The following is a 21,640-nucleotide window of genomic DNA, read 5'->3' as shown; positions in this document are numbered from 1 at the left end:
ACAGCTGAAAAAATACTGTGAATCCAACCACACCTAGGCATTTATGGAACGTGTATGCCCAGAGAGCAGAACTAATCCACAACACAGGTAACAGGGAGTAATACCTTTTAATAATCTTTCAAGCATGATAAATCTTATGCAGGTCAAAAAAAAATACAATTCAATGAAACCTAAACATTTCTTGTATGCCAGTTTATCTGTGAACCAGAAAGAACAAAAAAATCTTCAGGTCTTTTAAGTGGGTAGGAGGGCTTGGATATCTACTGTGAAAAGGGACACTTGCTCCTTTAAGTACATGTTGGAAGAAGTCTAAAGTTAAGAGCATACTTCAGAGCAATGGCCATGTTCTATCTTCCTGAAGTCACAGTCTGTTGTAAGGGCTCACCAGTAGATTATATGCATGGAAAAAAAGACTTCTGACTTTTCATGTAGGGCTATTAAGCATCACACAACATTAACTGCACCCAGTCAGGGTTGAAGGGACAGCCAGTAACTTTTTTTTTGTACAGCGGAATACCTTGCTTCCTAGTTGAATGGAACGGTCATCTGCTTATTTATTTGTATTTATTTTCCTGAGATTCCTTATTGCATCACTTAACTTTTCTCATCAGAAAGTTGGGCTGTAAAAAGATATGCCACGCTTGAAAGGTTATGCTACAGCTTGTGTATGCAATCATGTTCCTAGCTATAGTTCTGCCACCACCATCTCCCTTCACAGCTTGTGTATGCAATCATGTTCCTAGCTATAGTTCCGCCACCACCATCTCCCTTCAGTCTCTGAATTTTAATCTCAACTTCACTGCTAAACAGCTTAAAGTCTTAAAAAGAGTTCATTAAATATGTCAAAGTGCACTGCTCATGGTGAGCCCCAACATTAATCCATGTAAAACAGCTTATGGTGACTTCAAAAGGAGATGTCCTAATCTGCATTTCCACACAATATTATCATTTTCTTTCAGACTGTCAACAATTCCCAAGCCTCTTAACTATGCTCCCTAGAACTGCATTAATTTGGGTAAGAGACACTGTCCCCTATTAGTAAGATAGATGAAAGTAACACTAAAGCATACAGATGCAAAGTATGAGTAGAGTACAGAACAGGTTTTCTTCAGTGGTCTACATTGCATAATACACTATCATCAATCAGACCTGCATGCTTTAAATGTCCAGGCTGACCATGAGCAGAATGAGCACCGAGAAGGAGGGGGAGATACAGGGTTGGCTGATTAAACAGGTGGAAATACAGTGGCAATACAAAACTTCAAGTTCCACAAACAGCAAAAAGGGAAAGAAGAACATACTATGCTTTAACAGAATTTTGTTTTGTAGGTAAACGGAATGAAACAGCTTACCCAAAACACAGCCAAGTTGTTCTTCGGCTTTTCCCAGTTAGGGGTCGGCACAGTGGAACTCCGGTCCACTAATGATTGGCAGTCGATTTTTATGGTGCCGGGGTGCCAGCCTGATGCCCAACCTTCAACGAAGGCATGCCCATTCACGCACGTCTTTCGAATGCCACTCAACTGCGGGGAGGACATACAGACTCCAAACAGAAGGTGCTCCAGTCGAGAATCAAACGGGAAAACCTCTTGCTGTGAGGCAACAATGCTACCGCTGCACCACTGCAGCGTACTCAAGACACAGCCAAGTACGAAGTCCCAAAGGTGGCAATGTTATCCTCTCTAACATTAGATTAATCAAGCTGTCAGGTCCAAGCTGTTGAACCATGGTGTCTTAAACTGCTGTATCATGTAAAATGGTTTTCCTTGCCCCCTAACACTATGACCTCAGAGATGGCTGTAGTAAAATAAAGGTACAAGGGATCTCTTTCCCACAAAAGGGTGCAGGTTGTGAAGGCATGCTGTGATTTTTTTATTTTTTTATGCTAAACTGTGGATGACAAAATAGTTTTCACAAAAACACACAAATTACAGAAAACTGCCATAAAAGGTAAAACACAGCAGGTCAACATCATGAATCTCATTCTCTAGGTTCCCAATATCTTGATCCTAGAAGGTTGGTGGGAAGGCAGATGTGTGAAGTGTAATCTGAGAAGGGGGAGTCCATGTCTTACAGTGATCTATCCCCCACCTGCCACCTCTCCTTCACTCAAATTCAGTAAAATTTCTGTTAAGGGGGGATCTCTATGCTTGCTGAAAGCGACAGCAGGGATTTTTGACAGGATAAGACAAACAGACGGTACTATTTGTTCTGAGAATAAAAGTACTAGGCATTTAAAATTCTAATGACTCAGGCTTGTCAATTTTTAATGTCAAAGCAGATGAGGTCACAAATTTAAATGCCACTGGGGAAGGCAATGGAACCTTAATGGAAGTTTCCAGGAACAGCAGTACTGATGACTCAGATATCAAAGAAAACGCACTGACGTCAGGGAAGAGGCGATAGCAACCGATGCCGGACCTAGACTATGGAATTCAGGCTGACTGAGGGTAGCCTGCCAGCAGGATAACCCCAAGTGTAATGACTGCAACAGTGAAACACGAAGAACATCAGCAGTACTTATGACTCGGATATCCAAGAAAGGACAATTAAAAGTTAAGCCAAGTCAGGAAAGATGCAGTTTCGTTCCTGGGAAAATCATCTTCTTCTTACAGCTGCTCCCGTTAGGGGTCGCCACAGCGGATCATCTGTTTCCATTTCTTCCTGTCCTCTGCATCTTGCTCTGTCAGACCAATCACCTGCATGTCCTCTCTCACCATATCCCTAAATCTTATCTTAGGCCTTCTTCTTTTCCTGTTACCTGGTAGCTTCATCCTTAGCATCTTTTTCGCAATATACTCTGCATCCCTCCTCAGCACATGTCCAAACCATCGTAATCTTGCCTCTCTGGCTTTGTCTCCAAACCTTCCAATCTGGGCTGATCCTCTAATATACTTATTCCTAAATCCTGTCCACCCTTGTCACACCCAGTGCAAATCTTAACATCTTTAACTCTGTCACATCCAGCTCTGACTCCTGCTTTTTTGTCCATGCCACTGTCTCCAACCCATATAACATAGCTGGGAAAGAATAGCATCCCATTACCTACAGCTCTAAAACTAAAATGTTGTCAGTGAAGAGGACACCTATTTCAATCTGTCAAAGCAGAACATGCACTAAAATAAAAAAATGTAAAACAAAGGTGCCAGTAGTCACCAAACTAATGAATGGTATACACAGTCTGTCCATAACTGGATTTTTTTAAAGTCTAAGCTGATCTTCAAGTGAAGCATTGCACATTTCAATAATGGAGGACTCCTTATAGCAGGAAAATACTTATTACAAAATACAGCATTCCTAACTTATAACTAATGGCGTTTGCTCTCTCAAGGAAGTTACCAAACATTTCTTTTAAAGAAAAAATCTGAAATCATGTTTGCACCTATGAGCTATGGTATGGAATCATTTTGTAAACACAGAGAGATATACTGATTTGGTTATAGCAATTCAGGAACCAAATACACACTTAAGCATGTCACAGGCAATGCATATGATGGCAAAAAAATAAATAATGAAGTGGATTACATCATAAAGGACATTCTTATGAACCAAAGGAACGGTTCCCAATGGCTTTGCTTTGTGCTAACCACAGCCTCATTTATTTGATGAATGTTCTACCCCTTATTACTTTGTTGGTTGAAACTGTAAAAAATAGTATTTTGATGCAGCAATCTATTCCATTATTACATAAAAGTGAGAATTTATGGACTGAGAAAACTCAATTACAAATAAAGAACAAATGCAAAAACGGCTTCAGGAAAGAGTCCAACACATGCGATGGGATGCAGCATATTTTTTTTTCCTGGATGCCAGACTTGCACGAATGTGGCAAAACGTAATTCCAAAGAGATAGTAATCAAAACAAGCAATATAGCTACATTAACTCTTGGATTTGACAAAAACTATTTCCACCATTTGTTCATAAGATATTACTACGCATTCCCATGCCCACTTTCCCAAATGACCCAGACCATTGGTTAAGTGATGAATACAGGCTGTGACTCAAACCCTGGATTAGAGGAGGCAGCTCATTAACAGCTTACAGCCTTAATCCTTGGTGCTAACTCTGCCAAATGTCAGTGGCAATATTTTATTTTTAAAATGAGGGTAATCTAACAGCTCCCTTGCAAAGAAAGACACTGTGGGCATCAAACCATGCTCGAGAATGAACACAGAATCAAGATCAGTGTCCACCTTTCATGATGGGTAATGTAATCCCATGAGGCACATCATCCAAGCAGTGTGACATTTTAAGAAATGATTCATCATCTCCAACAATGAAATGCACAGCAAGTCTCTGAATAAGTTATTTGCCTATGTCCAGCAGTCAACACCATTTTATAAGCATAAAGTTTAAAAACATTGCAGTATTGCATTTCTTAGAAAATTTCAAGCAGTAACAGAAAAACACAATCACTGAACCTTATACTAGGCCATCACTGAGGTTATATATCAGTTCCACCAATGACAGCAATTTACTTAAAAACAGCAATACATGGGTTGGATTGTACAGGAGCAAAACAAAGTCAAGAAAGTGACTTCTATACTCCCTTTTCCATAACTAATTCAGCTGCAAGCACTAAAACAGCTTACGTTTAAGCAAGAAAAACAACAGAGCTTTTATTAAGATCATTTATGCAAGTACCACTGCTACAGTGAAGACTAACCATAGGCCAAGACTATACTCTGGTTATGTAATCATCTCCACGTCTTTCACTTCTAGTCTTTGCAACAACGGCTGTCGATAAAATGAGTGCAATCTTTCATTTAGAACCACAGTAATGCTTACTGTACACCTCCACTAAAATGCAAAAGCATACAAAGAAAAACATGCAGCACTTACACAAGGTCAGAACATTTCCTAATCTTCCATTCACCGCCTCTGTTCTTAATTCAGATGCAAGGAACTCAGCATTGTTAACTGAGCAGCCATTCTCCTGCACAAATACAAAGTAATAATTCAATCAGACATCTCATTACCAGAAAGAGATTCAACACAATTAAAATATTTAGTTGCATCCATACTTCCATTTTATGCCCTACGTTCTGTAGGAGGAGCATAAATGTAATGTACAAAACAAACAAGATCCTTTTTTAAGCTTCACCATACTGGCCGAGCAATGGGCTGCCCGAGACAGGGCATCCCTTCTTTAGAGATCTACAGTAATAATTTTGACTACACTAGAAAATGTATGTGATTAATAGTGTGGGGCAATTATTCATGACCGTTATGTGAAGTGCTCACCATAAAGTATAACTATGTAAAATCTTACCATAAAGGTAGATGTCCCTCTCTTCACTGTTGCAGTATTCATTACATTAGGGATCTCCTGCCAAGGGTGGCCCAACATCTGGCCAGCACACCAAAGCCTTTAGGTTGCTTTAAGGTGCACAATACATCACATATGTGCTCCTTGTGTGCTGTAAGACACAAAGGTGACTTTCGGACATACCATCCTCAGAACTACGAGCCCCAGTAAGAACACCAACCCAAGGAACAGAAAACAATCAGTAAATCCAGAAGAGAAATGGACCAGGGGGTGGAGGGAGGGAGCAAGTGACTACAGCAACAGTGAAGAGAAGGACATCTACCTTTATGTTAAGATTTTACACAACTGTACTAGGTCCCTCCATTTCACTATTGCAGTATTCATTACATTAGGCAGAGTGCCAAAGCTCAGGAAGAAACTTGCGAGGATGAAGGACCTGCAGAGCCCTCTAGGAAGCCATGAAGGATGGCAATAGCAAAACCAGCTCTAGCCATGGAGATTCTATCCAACTTGCACTGCTTGGTAAATGCAAGCACAGAAGTTCAGGTAGCTGCCTCAAGAATAAACTACATATCCAAACACTTGAAAAAAGCACCAGAAGAAGCCACAGCCCTAGTAGATTGAGCTTTAACAGAACAAGGAAGGCTCTTACCATGAAAGGAAAAACAAAAAGAAATAGCTTTTGAGATCCAAGAAGAAATAGTTTGCTTGGATACAGCTAATCCTACTAACCTAGGATGAAAGGAAACAGAGCTGATCAGATTTCCTAATAGTCTTAGTTTATCGAAATACAATCAGAGTGGTCTATAAACATCCAACATCTTGCAGCACCTTCTCACTGGCAGACTGCAGAAGGGAAAAAAGTGGGCAAATGAACAGACTAAGAGGCAACTCATTCACCACTTCGGGCATAAAAGGATTAGTACAAAAGGAACACCTTGTTCTTATGGAAAACTAAAAAGGATGAAAAGCCGTAAGGGCTTGAAGCTCAGACACCCATCTGGAAGAAGTAAGGGCCAACAAAAGTAATCTTCCAAGAACAATGCTGCAAGGAAGCTGAAGCTGCAGGCTCAAAAGGAACCTGGGTCGATTTCTCCAGAACAAAATTAAGATCCCAGGGAGGAGAAGCAGGCTTCCTGGGAGGCCTAATTTGATGGATGTCTTTCAAGAATTGTTTAGCCTCAAATCTAGAAGCTAAAGGAGGAGAAAGGCAGAAAAGCAGAGATAGCTAATAAGTGGGCCTTAACAGAAGAACCCAACCCAGCAGTGAGCAATTCACACAGACAAGAGAGAACCAAAGGAACATCCACCGAAAGTGGATCCAGGTTACAAGAATGACACCAAACAGAAAACCTCTGCCATTTGGATAAACAGGATTTCCTAATATTGGGTTTCCTGGCCTCCTGCAGGATCCTAAGCATGTCCTTGGAAAAAAGGTAACTATGTGGAATCAAAATCCTTTCACCCACATTGTCAGCTGAAGGGTTGACAGGTGGGGATGGCTGACAGATCCCTTGTCTTGTGTGAGTAGATCTACCCTGTAAGGTTACTTGTGATGACTGCCCTTGGCTAAATGCAGAACAGGGAAACAAAGCTGTCTTGGCCAAAAGGGAATCATCAACAAGATTTTGTGAGCATCCTGTTGAATTTTTAACAGGACTTTAGAATGAGGGGAGGGGAAGGGAAGGAAAAGCGCAAAGAAACATCCCCTTCCAAGAAAAAGATAAGGCGTCCACCTTCTAAACAGAGGACCTGGGACTCTAGCACAAAATAGTTTTCTGTTCAGAGGGGAGGCAATTAGATCTATTTTAGGAGTATCCCACTGGTGGACCATGTCCAGAAACATCCCTGTGAAGCATCCCTTTGTGGTACTGAATTAAGGACCTGCTCACAGTGTCTGCCACAATGTTTTGACCTGAGGGAATGTAAGCTGCCCGAAAAGTCACTTAATACTGGACAGCAAGATCTCACATTAGGAGTGCCAATTGGCAAAGAAGATAAGATCTTACCCCCCCCCCCCCGTTTGTTTTACATACCCACATCACTCTGGTATTGTCTGTAAATACCTAAATACTTTGAGAGGTCCCGGGGAGAAATGAGGATGAAAAGCCTGAAGTTCCATTAGAAGACCTCTCATCTCTGATACCGATATGGTCTTTCTCTTGAACAAGCAGTCACAAACTTTGCACTTTTAGGGAGTCAACAGCTGCTCCCCATCCTACATCTGAATATCTTCTGAGAGGGAAGAGGGGGTGAAAATGGAGCCCTGGCTTTAGAGAACTGTTGGATCCATCAGTGAAGTTCCTTCTTGAGAAAAGGTAGAAGAAGAACTACAAAGTCTAGGGGATGCACATGTTGATGCCAAACTGACTTCAGAAACCAATGAAGCTTTCTCATGTGGAGTTTGGCCACAGGGAGCACATGGATGGTGGATGCCATGAATCCCAGAGCTTTCAGAAACTCACTGGCTATAATAAAGGCCAGAAGAAAAAAAGAGAATGAAAGAAGGAGATGAGTGTCTAGGCCTTGGTCAGAGGCAGGGATGACAGCATAGGTACCACTTGGATCTTGCACCCCAGAAACATGGAGTCAAAGGCCTTTTGAAGTTTATTGTGAACCATAGGTTTGCAAAAGGGAAATGGCAAAATGAAGATTTTGCAAAAAAATCTCTGGAAAGGATGCCTGAAACAGGAGGTCATCCAAGTTGGGAAATACCTGGATCCCCTGAAGCCTCCAAAAAGCAATCACAGGTGCGAGGCATTTGGTGAAAACTCTTTGGGCAGTAGAAAGGCCAAAGAGCAAAACAAAGAACTGAAAATGCCAGGAAGCAACAGAAAAATGTGAAAACATCCTGAAAAGGGGATGGAACGGCATATGAAGATACGCATCTTTGAGCTCTAAAGACACCATATAAGCCTGAGGAAGCAGAAGAAAAAATCAAATCTGAAGGGATAACATTTGAAAGGAGGGCACCCTCAGAAAAGTGTTTAAATGAGAGAGGTCTAGAATTGGTCTCCAAGTACCCTCATTTCTAGGTATGACTAAAAATCCTGGAGTAAAACCCCCTTCCTCTTTGGGGCATAGGCACCTCCTGAACAGTACCCAGAGTCAAAAGGTCCCGGGAGCACCTTTGGAAAGAAAGACAGTTGTTCCTGAGAGGGCTGAGGAACACCCATAAAAGGGTTAAGGGATTTCCAAACCATGAAATACCCCTGGTGAATAATGGACAGGACCCAGGAATCCTGAGTAATCTGTAGCCAAACAGGAAGAGAGAGAGTCAAAGGGGAAGAGGAAAGTGGCTGGGAATAATAGGACAGTTAGCACCTGGTTTATCTGGCAAAGGAGACTTCTGAGGCACTAAAGTCTGAGTAGCTTTAGCAAGAGGAGCCCGCTTGCCACCTTTTTTATCCTTAGGAGGAGAGCGAGATTTGCTATAAACAAAGGCTGGTTTATTGGGGTTACTGTCTCTGAAATTTAAGCACAGGAGAGAGAAACAAGTTTAAGTTCCTGTAAAGTCTTGCCTTTATCCTGAAGGAACTTAAACATAGCAGCAGCTTCAACAAACTATCAAGAGGGGCATCCATCAACTTGGCATTAATACCATCAGGCAAAGGTTGAAGCCGAAGCCAAGAATACCTCCTCATTACTGGCCCAAAAGCAGCAGCCTTAGAGGAAGCATTTACTGCATCATAATTACACTTCATGGAATGATGAGCCACCTGGGAGAAAGTCCCCAACAAGGAAAGAGGAGAAATTTTACCTTCAGAATCTGAAAGACCAGAAATAACCTGACAAGCCTTTGAGAAGAGAGCCAACAAATACCTGAACATACGGGTCTGATAATTAACAGCCCTAAAAGCCACAGTAGCAGATGTGCAAAGCCTTCTTGTCTAGCTTTTTCATGGTCCTGCTATCTTTATCAGAAGGCAGTAACTTAGGAAAAGGAAGCAATTTGGAGGGATTACCAGAAGCTACAGACACCACCGATGTGTCAGCAAAAGGACACTTCTACAAAAATGTAGAGTCCTCAGGCACCCGATAGAATCTATCAGGTTTCTTGGGAGCAGCAGACTGAAAGTCTGGAGCCTTGGAAGCATTAAAACATGCATCCAAAAAGACAGACAACACAGGAGGAACAGCAGAAGGTTTAGGGGATTCTATCTGCAGCAACTCATAGTGTCTTATGTACCAGAGAAACCCGAGCACAATCCCATTTAAAGAACTCCATCATCCTGAAGATCATGTCTCCAAAAGAAACATCTTCAAAGGGAGTATCAGGACTGGAAGATTCCTCTTCCTCTGAACCAGAGTCCACAGGAGAGGGAATGTGAGAATAGTAAACAAGGCATTCCTCATCCGAATCCAGCTCTTACTCAGAGGAATCCTATTCCCTGGGTCTTTTTAGTGGAGTACAGAACCAAAGGAGGCAGGAACAGAAACTCCCTGAGGAGGTTTCAATGCTATTAAAACACCAAACAAACCCTGGGTAAAAGACTGCCATTCACTTTGCGGATACTTAGGAGCAGGAATGATACGTTTAGTCTTTTGCTTTTTCTTCAATGGGACCCCCGCCTTATAAAACTTAGAAGGCTCTAACCCAGGACATTTAATGATAGTAGTAGAGACTTCTCTAACTAAATATTTGAGGAACACCCCTTGGCCCCTCAAAGATTAATCAGCCACGCCGCCACCCCCCCCCAAAACAGTCAGAAACTAACATCTCCAATGCCTCCTCGGATGTGCTTAAAGTTGGATCCCCACTGGCCTCCAACGCGGTTGCAAACGAAAAAAACTAATGATAAAGCCAGGTGAGCCTCTGGGCATTCAATCTCCTTGGGAAAGACGTCCTGCGGAGGCTGAACAGTAGAAGATTCTGGCCTAGGCTTCTTGACCTTCTTCACGGACAGCTGTCCTTCAGAGCGGGAAGTATCCTCCATCGTGTCTTTCACAAGACGTTTAAGATGCCGATTTTTAAGACAGTGCCAAAGAAGACAGTTTACTACGACGGGTTTTAGGTATGAAGGCCTGACAGATAGAACAGGATGTATGTTCGTGAGAAGCACCTAGGCAAGAGAGACACTGGTTGTGGTGATTTTTTATGGGAAATATGTCTCCCACAATGGCATTTACCCTTCTTGGATAGCATGAAACCCCACAAGCATCAATAAAAAAGGATAAGTGAAAAAGAACCCCAACAGGGCAATTATCTGCAACGACTTGGTGAACCAGCAACAGAACGGGCATTCAAGACCAATGATCAAGTGATGGTATTCAGACTGTTGGCAAAATTCAGAGGATGGTATGTCCAGACATCACCTTTATGCCCTACACTATGCAAGGAGCATACGTGTGACGTATGGCATAACTTAAAGCAACCTAAAGGCTTTGGTATACTGGCTGGATGTCGGGCCGTCCATGGCAGGGGATCCCTAATGTAATGAATACTGTAACAGTGAAATGGAAGGAAATCAGCAGTTCTTTTGTAGAAAGTAAAACAAAACTGTTAGTTTAAGCTCGGTTACTGCCAAGACAAACTTAGTCATACTTCTCAAGTAGTTGACTCAGCTGGTATTACCCTTTGAAAGAGTAAGGCAAACGCATTTTATTATAAAAGGATGGAATCCAATAAAACAGGCACATGCATTTTGTTTAATAGAGTACATCCTCCTGTGACACACTGCCACCAATAAGGATGGCCAGGCCCTAAAGCCTCACAATCCACACCACTGACCACAAAGTAATATGACAGGGATGACTAGCCCTAACATATACAGTAAATGTACACCACTACCAAAGAAAACAGCCAACACCTGACACACCTAAATCAACTTTACTCCATACGGCAGCAGAGTAATGTTATACTCACTGGCTCCCAGCTATCACCCACTTCAGACTGGAAGGATTGCACTCAAACAGTAACTGAAACTTCTCCACGATTATTTTACACACATACAAAAGCACAATATTTTCTTAACGGGGAAATATCTATTCATTAGCAACACCCCCTTTTCTGTCTTTACAATATATCTGCCATCAGCCAGACCATTCAGGAACACAAACAGCACAATTTTTACCCTTAAAATAAACCAACATTAAATAGTTGTATGGTAGAAATAGCTTCAGCAGCAACTCTTCATATGGCAGAAGCTAACTGTGAAGTTTAAGCCAGTTCAATACACAGCACCCTTAAGCTACCAAACAAACCACCAGACAAGCATTCAAAAGTGAATAAAATTCTTTCCTAAAAATTAAATTTAGTAATGCATTTTGCAAAGTTAAAGAAAGCTTTACACTTGCACAAGTCTGAATTAGATCCTATCCTCTCAGTGATTCCACAACCACCTCTTGATACAGACCTCCCTTTATTCTTACAATCTATGAAAACCTATTTTCTAGAACTGTACCAGCTATCTGGAATAATCTTCCAGATAATATCAGAAGCATTACTAATGTATCATCATTCATAAAAATCTTTAAGGAGCACCTTCACTAAGGTAGTATATCTGTGACTGTTTTAGTAAACTTGGTTGGACAAACTTAGTCACATTATCCAACTGCATTTATATCTCCCCCGCTTACGTCTAAATTCAACTGCATGATGATCCTCTGTTCTTCCCTTACAGATCTTCAGATCTTATTCTTAGGACTAAGTACGTAACACCCCCCCCCCCCACTTACTGCTGTTTCATCCTGTCTTTTTACTGCCGTATTAGACTGACATTGTATCCGACAGATGTTTCACTGGTTGTTGTTTCTTTTGGCTTTTCCCGGTTAGGGGTCGCCACAGCGGAACTCCGGTCCGCTAATGATTGGCAGTTGATTTTTACGTGCTGAGTTGCCAGCCCTAACGCACAACCTTCAACGAAGGTACGCCCATTCACGCATGTCTCCACGCAGAAGACGCTCTAGCTTGAGTCAAACTGGACAGGGTCTTACTGTGAGGCGACAGCACTACCGCAGCACCATCTAATGTCAGTAAAACTGTTTTGTACTGGTTATTGTCTAAGTCCTACATTTATGACAATTTAACAATGCATATCATTAGCTTAGTTGCATATTGTTATATGGTGTTGTGTCACACTACAGTTTGCTACTTATTGTCCCATTATCTTGATCTAGCTGCATGCTGTATTGAGCTTTGATTATACCAGTGTGCACACAGCTTATTGCCAGATTACAATCTGTGTTGTTGCCTATATGGCTCAAACTGTGCTTGAAAATGTTTTTTGGACCAATTCACTAACCTAGTTAAACATTAAATAAACTCAGTGTAATTTCAATTTTAATACAATTTCCTTGCTTACTACTATACGTTCCCAACATTTTTATCAAAGTACTCTGTAGGGAATTTTTCAAAATACACCAACTTGTTAACATTCTCAAAAAGCATGTTCTTAATTTCCTCTCTCCTCTTTACATCAAAAATCTGCTATCTACCTTTGGAAAAATCCTCTGAATTCATACTTGGAGTAAAACAATGCCTATGAAAACACCTCCATGCAAAAATTATGAACCATATGGACTTTACTGCATACTTAAGAGTTCTACAGATTTCTTCCCATAGTTTACTACTACAGTTTGTTTTATCTTCATTTATTTTATATCCTGCAAGTGCACAAAACCGTCTCAAAATATTCCAGAACACTGGAATGTCATTGAATTTATCAAATGCAAAATATCATCTGCAAATAAGGCTAACTTTTAATCATGACACACAGTGCCAGAAAAGGCTAACAATGTACATTCACCTCTCAAGTATTCTCCAATCCAAAAGGTTTAAAAGTACTTTGTGTTAAAATATTACACTTTTCCAACACAGATTCTGCAAGCTTGATAAAGCTGGACAAGTCTTCTTGCAGTGTTTATAACCACACCTACTGCAAGAGTCAGTAACGACAAACGCATCTCTGTCATTCATCATTTCCTTAATACAGTATTATATATTGTCTCGACATTTTTTTTCATATACTACAATACCCTACGTCACAGTTCTTTCACAGCCATTACTTTTCCAACACATTCCGTCTTTATTGACTTCTAGCAGGATATTCTTAGCTCTCTTACACAGAAGAGAAACATTTGATAAAAAGTCAGTAACTCACTATAAAAACAGTGAACTCTTATTTCATAGTAAAAATAAAAATGAATGTCATCCAGAAGGAGACATTAAAAAAAGCAGCAGATAAAGTTTTATAAAGGACTCCTACTAGACTGTACCAAAAGACAGAACTACTAGCTGTGCGGTCACTACAACATAATAGCTCTGAGATGGATTCAGCTACTATGTAAAAAAAAAAAAACACTTCAGAACAACTGACATATAGGAGGATTACATTAAGGGTAAATAAAAGATGACTAGAAGAGGCAGAAAAACTGTCAAAGCAGGAAGGTGAGACTACTACAAAAGAAAAACTGCAGAATACGAGGTAAGAATTAAGAAAAAAATATATATATATATATATGTATATATATATATATATATATATATATATATATATATATATATATATATATATACATACACACACACACATTATACACATACACACACACCCACATATATTTTTACACACATACATATGTGGGTCCCCTTCATATGATCAAACTTTCAAAAATTCGACTTTCATACGGCCGAGACAATATGACTGAACTTCTGAAAGTTTGAACGTTCTTAGATCTCCAGTATGTGGAAAGGGAAGATTTCCCTTTTCCGCACTTTAGTGTGATCTCAGATTTGGTACATATAAATAGCAGGGGGTGTGGGACTTCTTAGCCAAACTTGATGTCAACAGTTCCAAAGACTCAACTTGTTTTCTTGATGGTTGACGTTTTTGATCTTTTCCCCAGTACCACACCAGAAAGGTTTGGGACGTTGAGGATATGCACCGAGAAATCAAATTGTTTTCTGTCGATGTTTTTGTACTTTGAGGTGAATACTTCAAACAGGTTAGTGGAGTGGTAATGGGAAGACGTGTGCTTCCACTTTTGCAAACATAGTGATGTTATGATGGGAGAAGAAGGCTATTCTAGATTCCATCTATTCCCCACTATGGTCCCACTACTTTCGATTTTTAGATTACCTGTTTTTTTGTATGGAAGGGAACCCCATGGAGATTGAGTTATTCTTGAACTACCTCCAGGGCACATCAACCTTCCTGAGGTTTACACACACTAAGAACATAGACAGCATAAACTATCTGGCCATTCATCTTAGAATACTGAATGAAACTTACACAACTACAATCTACAGAATGGATACATACTCTAATGGTTTTCTGCACTTTAACAGTGGGCATCCAGGTTATTGTAAAAGGAAATTGGTAAAGGGACAATTCATTTGAGCGGCTAAGATGAACTCTAATGAAATTTTGTTCCAAGAAGAACTGAACAAAATTACATCCATGTTCTTAAACAGGGGTTTATCCACAGGAATTAAGAACACTTAGGAGGAAGTGGTGAGCAACAGAGACACCAGATTCCCATGTATACTGGGGAAGCCGGATTTACTAGAGAGTATAGGACAGAGTAAAAACACAGATACTAAGAGTTTTCAAAATGTTATGGTGATTAAGTTCAATGAAGGGAACAGGGAGGTAAAGAATATAATTCTAAGGAATTTGGCCATTCTAAAAACTGACGAGTTGTTCCAACATACTGGGGAAACACCCACATTTACATGCAAGGTTGACAAGAGCATTAAACAAGTGTTAGAGAGGGACCCCAAACCCATAAATTCAGAACAACCAAATGTGGTAGATGTAGTTACTGCCACCATATATTTAACAAAAGGGAAATTGTTCTGCCCAGTTTCAACAACAAAATTACTTTTTCAAGAGGAAATTGATATACAAGTGGTGTGGTGTACTTAGTTAGCCCTCTGTGACCCTTGTTCATTTTATGTGGGGAAAATGGAGAGGAAACTTTCCAAAAGAATTTATGAACACCTATAAGACATAAGGAAATGCAATAAGAACAATGCGTTATACAAACACACTTCTGCATGTGAGGGCCACAAGAAGCTTGTTTTTGGAATCTTAGAAGTAGTTCCATTAGAAGCTAGAGGGGGAGCTTGGGAAACAAAAACAGAACACAAGGAAATTCTGTGGCAATTTAGATTAGATGCAATGCACAAACCAGGTTTAAATGAATATATCACACTCAATCCTGTACTTAAAATGAGAGGGGCCAAACTGTTTTTTTTTAATTTAATTTTTTTTTTTTCAAATTTTGCTTATTTTAATAGAGTATATGCACTTTAAATAGAATTGTAAACATAATTTTTATACAATAGGCACATGTTGAAATGTGGGTATATTTATGTATGTCATGTTACAAACATTGTAGGAAGACTGCTTTTTATTATGCTTCTATCATATTGTTTTTGTTTCAGACAGTGACTGTTTTCCACTGATGGTAACATATGATGGACACTTATGAGTTAAGGAACTGAAATGAGGATGTAATGTGATTGGGTGATGTATGTTTTAAGTTGTATACAAGTCATGTAATTTTATATGGCATGAGGTTCTGATTAAGTCCTTGAGGGGACGAAAGCGCTTAACTTGTTGTTTTACTAATAAATAGTTGGAATACACTCTTGACCTGGACAGTGTGTGGTTCTTCATGGTTGTTGGATGCTTCACTGCACGGACTGCACACACAGGTGGTTAAATGCTGCAGTATTCTTTACAACTGTGGGAGTTCAAAAGTTACTGGTGAGGATGGAAGACAGAGAGGAGCCTTCCAAACACCCATGAAGGATGGCCCTGGTAAAACTAACCCTGTCTCTAGAAATTACATCCAACTTTTAATGTTTAGTAAAAATGTGTACAACCAGCAGCTGCCAAAATGGATCTACTATTCAGACCATTGACAAAAGTACCTGAATAGGCAACTGCACTGGTAGAATGAGCACGAACAGAAGATGATTGCCATGAAAAGAATAGCAAAAAGAAATGGCCTTCCCGAAGGAGATGGTTTGCTTAGAAACGGTCGAATCTAATTTCCTGGAATGAAAAGAAACAAAGTTGCACAGATTTCCTGATATCTGTTGTGTTGTCCTGGTAGCACCCAAGCTATGTAAATCCAAAATGTAAAGAATCCTCTCAATAGCAACCTGTGGAAAGGGAAAAACAAAGGAAGATAAACTGTTTGATTCGAGGACAAATCATTAACCACCTTGGGCATAAAGGGACTGATACTAAAAGAGAGACTCTGTTCTTTTAAAAAAAAAGTACAGTTTTGTACCTACCATAAATGTAGATGTTCGAGGATTCCATTGCTGCAGTCCTGACTACTGGGTATAGTCCGCGTCCAGTCGGCCCGAATACCAGAGTATAAGGCTGACGTCGGTCAGGGCGCATTAGACTGACGTCAGTACGTCAGGGTACTAATGCGCATGACCGACGTCATATCCTCAGTCTTTTCTTGCCCCAGATGTCAGAAGACCCTAAAAAGACAAGTCCAAAAAACCTGCACCAAAAACATGTACAATATATACAACAATATATACAAAAATATAAGCATGTAAACTCACCTACACAACCACCCCTAAATACAGAGGGGAAGGAGGGAGGGTAAATTGGACTGCAGCAATGGAATCCTCGAACATCTACATTTATGGTAGGTACAAAACTGTACTATGTTCTTCGTCTTCCATTGCTGCAGTCCTGACTATTGGGTAGAATCCCAAAGCAGAGGTAAGGGAGGCTGGCAAATCATAAAGAAGTAGGAGCTGACAACATGCCTTGCAAAACAGCTGTGGCAAAACCAGCCCTAGACTTAGAGTAGATAGGAAGGTGATAATGCTTAGAGAAAGTATGCACTGAACTCCAAGTAGCTGCTTCCAAAATATCCTTAGTTGCCACCCCTTAGAAATGCTGTTGAAGTGGCAGTAGCCCTAGTGGAATGAGGCCTAATCCCAGCTGGAATCTCCTTGCCATGATGGGAATAACAAAATGCAATGCAAAAGCCAATCCACCTAGAAATAGTTTGTTTTGACACAGGCTTGCCCTGTGAACTCAAAGCAAAAGAAACAAACAATTGCTGAGACTGCCTAAAATCCTTAGTCCTGCTTAAATAATAACGCAATTGCCTGTGTACATCTAAAGTGTGCAAAATCTTTTCCCCTTTATTTTGAGGGTCTGCAAAAACGTAGGCAAATGAATAGTTTGGTTTAAAGCCACACTAGAAACCACCTTAGGCATAAAAGAAGGATTAGTACGTAATGATACCCTATCCTTATGGAAAATCAAAAGGGCTCTACTGCCATAAGGGCCTGCAACTCAGACACCCTTCTTGCAGAAGTAATAGCCAACAGAAAAGCAGTCTTCCATGACAAGTATTTCAATTCAGCAGTAGCTGCAGGCTCAAAAGGTTGTAGAGTAAGTTTTTCCAACACAAAATTGAGATCCCAAGCAGGAATAGGAGCTCTCGTGGGGTCTTATATTCTTTGCCCCTCTAAGAAACTGCTTGAACAAAGGATGCGAAAACAAAGGTGGGTCACAATCATAGTGAGCTGAAATTGCTGCAGCATGAATCTTAATGGAAGAGAAGGACAAACCTTTGTCCAATAATTCAGTAAGATATTGAAGAGCCACACTCAAATTAGGCTCAGAAATCTCCAAATTCTTTGCTGTACTCCAAAATAAAAATCTCTTCCATTTTTCTGCGTACACTCTCCTTGTACTAGGTCTTCTAGCTTCCATAATCACATTTAAAACTTGTTGAGGAAGTTGAGACCTGCTGTGTTTCAACACAGAATATGCCAGGCTGTTAGATGAAGAGAGTGAAGCTTGACATTGAGCAGATGACCGTCCTTCTGAGATAACAGATGAGGAATCAGAGGTAAAGGCCATGGAGGCTTCTTTACCAGACTCCGTAGTAGTGGGTACCAGTGTTGCCGAGGCCAATCTGGAGCTATCAAAATCATCCTTGGCCTGTCTTGTCTGACCTTTAATAGTACCTTTGGAAGAAGAGGCAGAGGTGGAAAGGCATACACATGAAGGTTTTTCCAACTGAAAGACAGAGCATCCACTTTCCAAGCTGTGTGATGAAACCCCTTTGTGCAATACTTTGGCAGCTGGTGGTTTAGTGGAGAAGCGAACAGATCTATGTCTGGAGTTCCCCATGACACTGTCAGTTTCTGAAATACATGAAGATCCAGTTTCCACTCGTGGGGATCCATGATTTGTCTGCTTAACACATCTGCTAAGGAGTTCTGTGCTCCTGGCAGAAACCTTGCCTGAAGAGTTAGTTGCAGGCTTAGCGCAGTCTCCCATAAAATCATTGCTTGCCTGCATAGAGGATAAGAATGTGTTCCCCCTTGCTTGTTGATGTACCACATGACAGTTGTGTTGTCTGTTAGAATCAACACCTGCCCTGGAAGAAGTAACTCCTTGAAAGCCATTAATGCAAACTGGACTGCTAACATCTCTTTCATGTTGATATGTAGATGCTGTAGTCTGGCAGGCCACTTGTCTTGTATCCACTTTCCATTTAGATGAGCTCCCCAAGCAATGTCCGAGGCATCTGTCGTTAAGATCTGACTTGCCTCTGGCCGGGTCACAGAGAGTCCCTTGTTTAGGTGACATTCCTGAGCCCACCACAAGAATTTTTGTTGAAGGCAAGAAAAAACCAAAATGTTCCCCAACGGGGTACTTAGCCAACTCTGTTTCGGTCTGAAACTCCGGTTTCGGAAATATTTCAGAACGCCAACCTGCACTCGCAAAACTGCTTCTGCATCGGACCATGCGGCAAAAAAGACTGAGGATATGACGTCGGTCATGCGCATTAGTACCCTGACGTACTGACGTCAGTCTAATGCGCCCTGACCGACGTCAGCCTTATACTCTGGTATTCGGGCCGACTGGACGCGGACTATACCCAATAGTCAGGACTGCAGCAATGGAAGACGAAGAACATCACAAAAGGCAGACAGCCATAGGATCACAGGAGGTTACTAGGCTATTGATCCGGAGGTCATTTCAAGCCTAGCCGTTTCATCCCAATGTAATACCATAGATACTCCAGTCAATACCCACAACTGTATTTAGTAATGATTGCCCATGTCCAGGAGGGTTGTGGGCAGTATCACCGGTAAGAATTTATGGTGCCCCATCAACTCGTCCAGGTTCCTTTTGAGCAGTGTCGTATAGGTGCTCTGCTTCACATGAATCAACACCCTATTCCAAAGATGCGGCATTCGCTGGGAGACAAATTTGTACCTCCAGCATGTCCTATTCAAGTCGTAGGCCACAGTTAGGTCCTTGAACATGTGGCTCTAGTCCCATTTGATTTACAGCAAATTCATCAAATCTGAGTCTGAGATTACTCTGTAAGCCAGGCATAAGTCTCCCCTAAGAAGTCTACATGATACAGAGTACAGTGACAGAGATTTTAGTCGGTCAGTGTAAGGCACGTGCTGGAGTCCCTTGAGCTTCTTAGTTAGAAATCTCGGAGGTCTTTCCAATAAAGCAGGTGCTTTGTACAGTACATGCCAAAAGGGGCATTATACTCAATTATGGGCCTGATTAGTGATGAGTCTAGAGGTGTTACAACTGCCTTTGCTAATCAAGTGCGCTATGTAGAAAGCCTTCCTTTCTACAGTAGACACATGGTGGTCAAAGTTAAGGTTAAAGTTTACTTGTAATCTCAGATCTCTTACCACTTCTTAGGTGCATAGGGCTCTGTTGTTAATTTGATAGTGTGAAGGGACATTGTTTTTACCAAAGGGAATGATGATGCATTTCTTTGCATTCAATCTGAGTCCTTACTAAGACACCAGTCCTTTGTCTGCGTAAGATGCTCTCGAAGTATACCGACATCATTTGGGGATTCGATAATTGCACTCAGTTTGCAGTCTTCCGCAAACTTGGTCAGCCACAGCCCCTTAGTTTTGGCCTGAGCTTCTGAGACGTATATACCAACAGTGGAGGGCCCAGCACTGACCCTTATGACACCCCGCTGGTGACAGGTCTGCTTACTGAGGTGCAGTTACCCACTTTGATAGTGTGTGATCGGTTTGTGAGACAGTTGGCAACCCATCTTACAACAAAGGGGTTTTCATTCAGTTTGCCAAGTTTATCGGTAATGCCAGAGTGTGAGAATGTGTCAAAGGCCTTTGCCATGTCAAGGTATGCTTTGTGTACAGATGTGCCCTCATCAATGGCCCTGGTCATATCTTCAAAGAAATCCACCAAGTTTAACAGGCAGGATCTGCCAGTGACAAAGCCAGATTGGGTCGGATGCACTGTTTGGAGGTCGCCTATGTCTTTATTTATAAGGTCCATGATGATGCGTTCCATGGCCTTACAGATGAGGCTGGTCAGATTTATGGGTCTATAATGCCCCGGGTCTGTTGCTAAGCCACCTTTGTAGAGGGGAATAGATATTCCTGTTCACCATTCTGCAGGAACAAAGCTTGTGTTAAGGCTGCGATTGAAGAGGGTACTTAATGGTGAAGCTAGTTCATGTTTTAGTTTGTTTAGAAGACCGCCTGGGACGCAGTCTGGCCCCACACAGGCTGTGTTTTTTGCCTTAGACAAGGCTTTAATGACCTGTTCTTCGGATATGTAAGGTTGGGGGCAAAGTTTATGATAAGTTTGGTGGAGATAAGAGAGTGACATTTTCATCAAATCTGTCAGCTAGCAGGTTTGCTGTGTTTGTGGGATCAGTGTGTGTGAGATACCGTAAGTCACTAGTTTGGCACATGCTTATGTCCTAGCCTTTTAGGCTACATACACAGCTGTAAAAGGCCTTATGGTTACCCTTTGCTGTGATTGCTGTTTTTCTCAAAGTTACCCTTAAAGGATTTGACATGTTGTCTTATTTGCCTGTTGAGGCTGAGAAGGGTGCTTTTCCATTACTGGGGCATTGCCTTAGTTTTCTTAGAAAGCAACTTTTTGCGTTTGTTGATGCTGGATGTCTACCAGGGTGGCTTGTTTTTACTTGGGACTCTGGCTTTGATTCTCTCTGAACAGCCGAGTCTATATGTGGTGATGTGAGGTATTGCCATCTGTGCCAGGGAGAACTGAGCAGTGCATGTGAAACATATGCCAGCATAGCTAGCTGGAGTTTTGTAAATAAATTTTGTCATTTGACTATCAAACTGACCTGTACAGATGCTTGTGTATCAACAGTGTTATTATAACTGATTAGATGTTTATGTTGAAACAAAGAATTCTGGAAAGGAAGAGTACACATTTTTGATTGTTCTATAGCTTTCAGATGCTGCAAAAGATCTTAGCAAAACTCTGCGTGTGTATTGTACCATAGTCAGGTGATCAAGTGTGATGTCATTGCATAACCAGCACTGTGAGGATGGAACTCTCACAGCAGTTTGTTTTCTTTTCTTTGGAACCTGATATAAA

General features: G+C 41.1%; 1 protein-coding gene across 1 annotated transcript in view; it reads right to left on the bottom strand.

Annotated features, from left to right (window-relative positions):
- LRPPRC (leucine rich pentatricopeptide repeat containing) overlaps window positions 1-21,640 on the bottom strand; it is a 1,486,422-nt gene that overhangs the window by 1,012,285 nt on the left and 452,497 nt on the right. Inside the window, exon 13 of the mRNA XM_044079460.1 lies at window positions 4,844-4,937. Within this exon, the coding sequence (XP_043935395.1) occupies window positions 4,844-4,937 (94 nt within the window). The remainder of the gene's footprint in view (window positions 1-4,843; window positions 4,938-21,640) is intronic.

Source organism: Protopterus annectens, chromosome 1.part0 (assembly GCF_019279795.1).
Source record: "Protopterus annectens isolate FY-2018-M chromosome 1.part0, PAN1.0, whole genome shotgun sequence".
NCBI lineage: Eukaryota > Metazoa > Chordata > Ceratodontiformes > Protopteridae > Protopterus > Protopterus annectens.
Note: the sequence above shows the minus strand (reverse complement) of the source record. Positions and strands in the feature narration are given on the sequence as shown.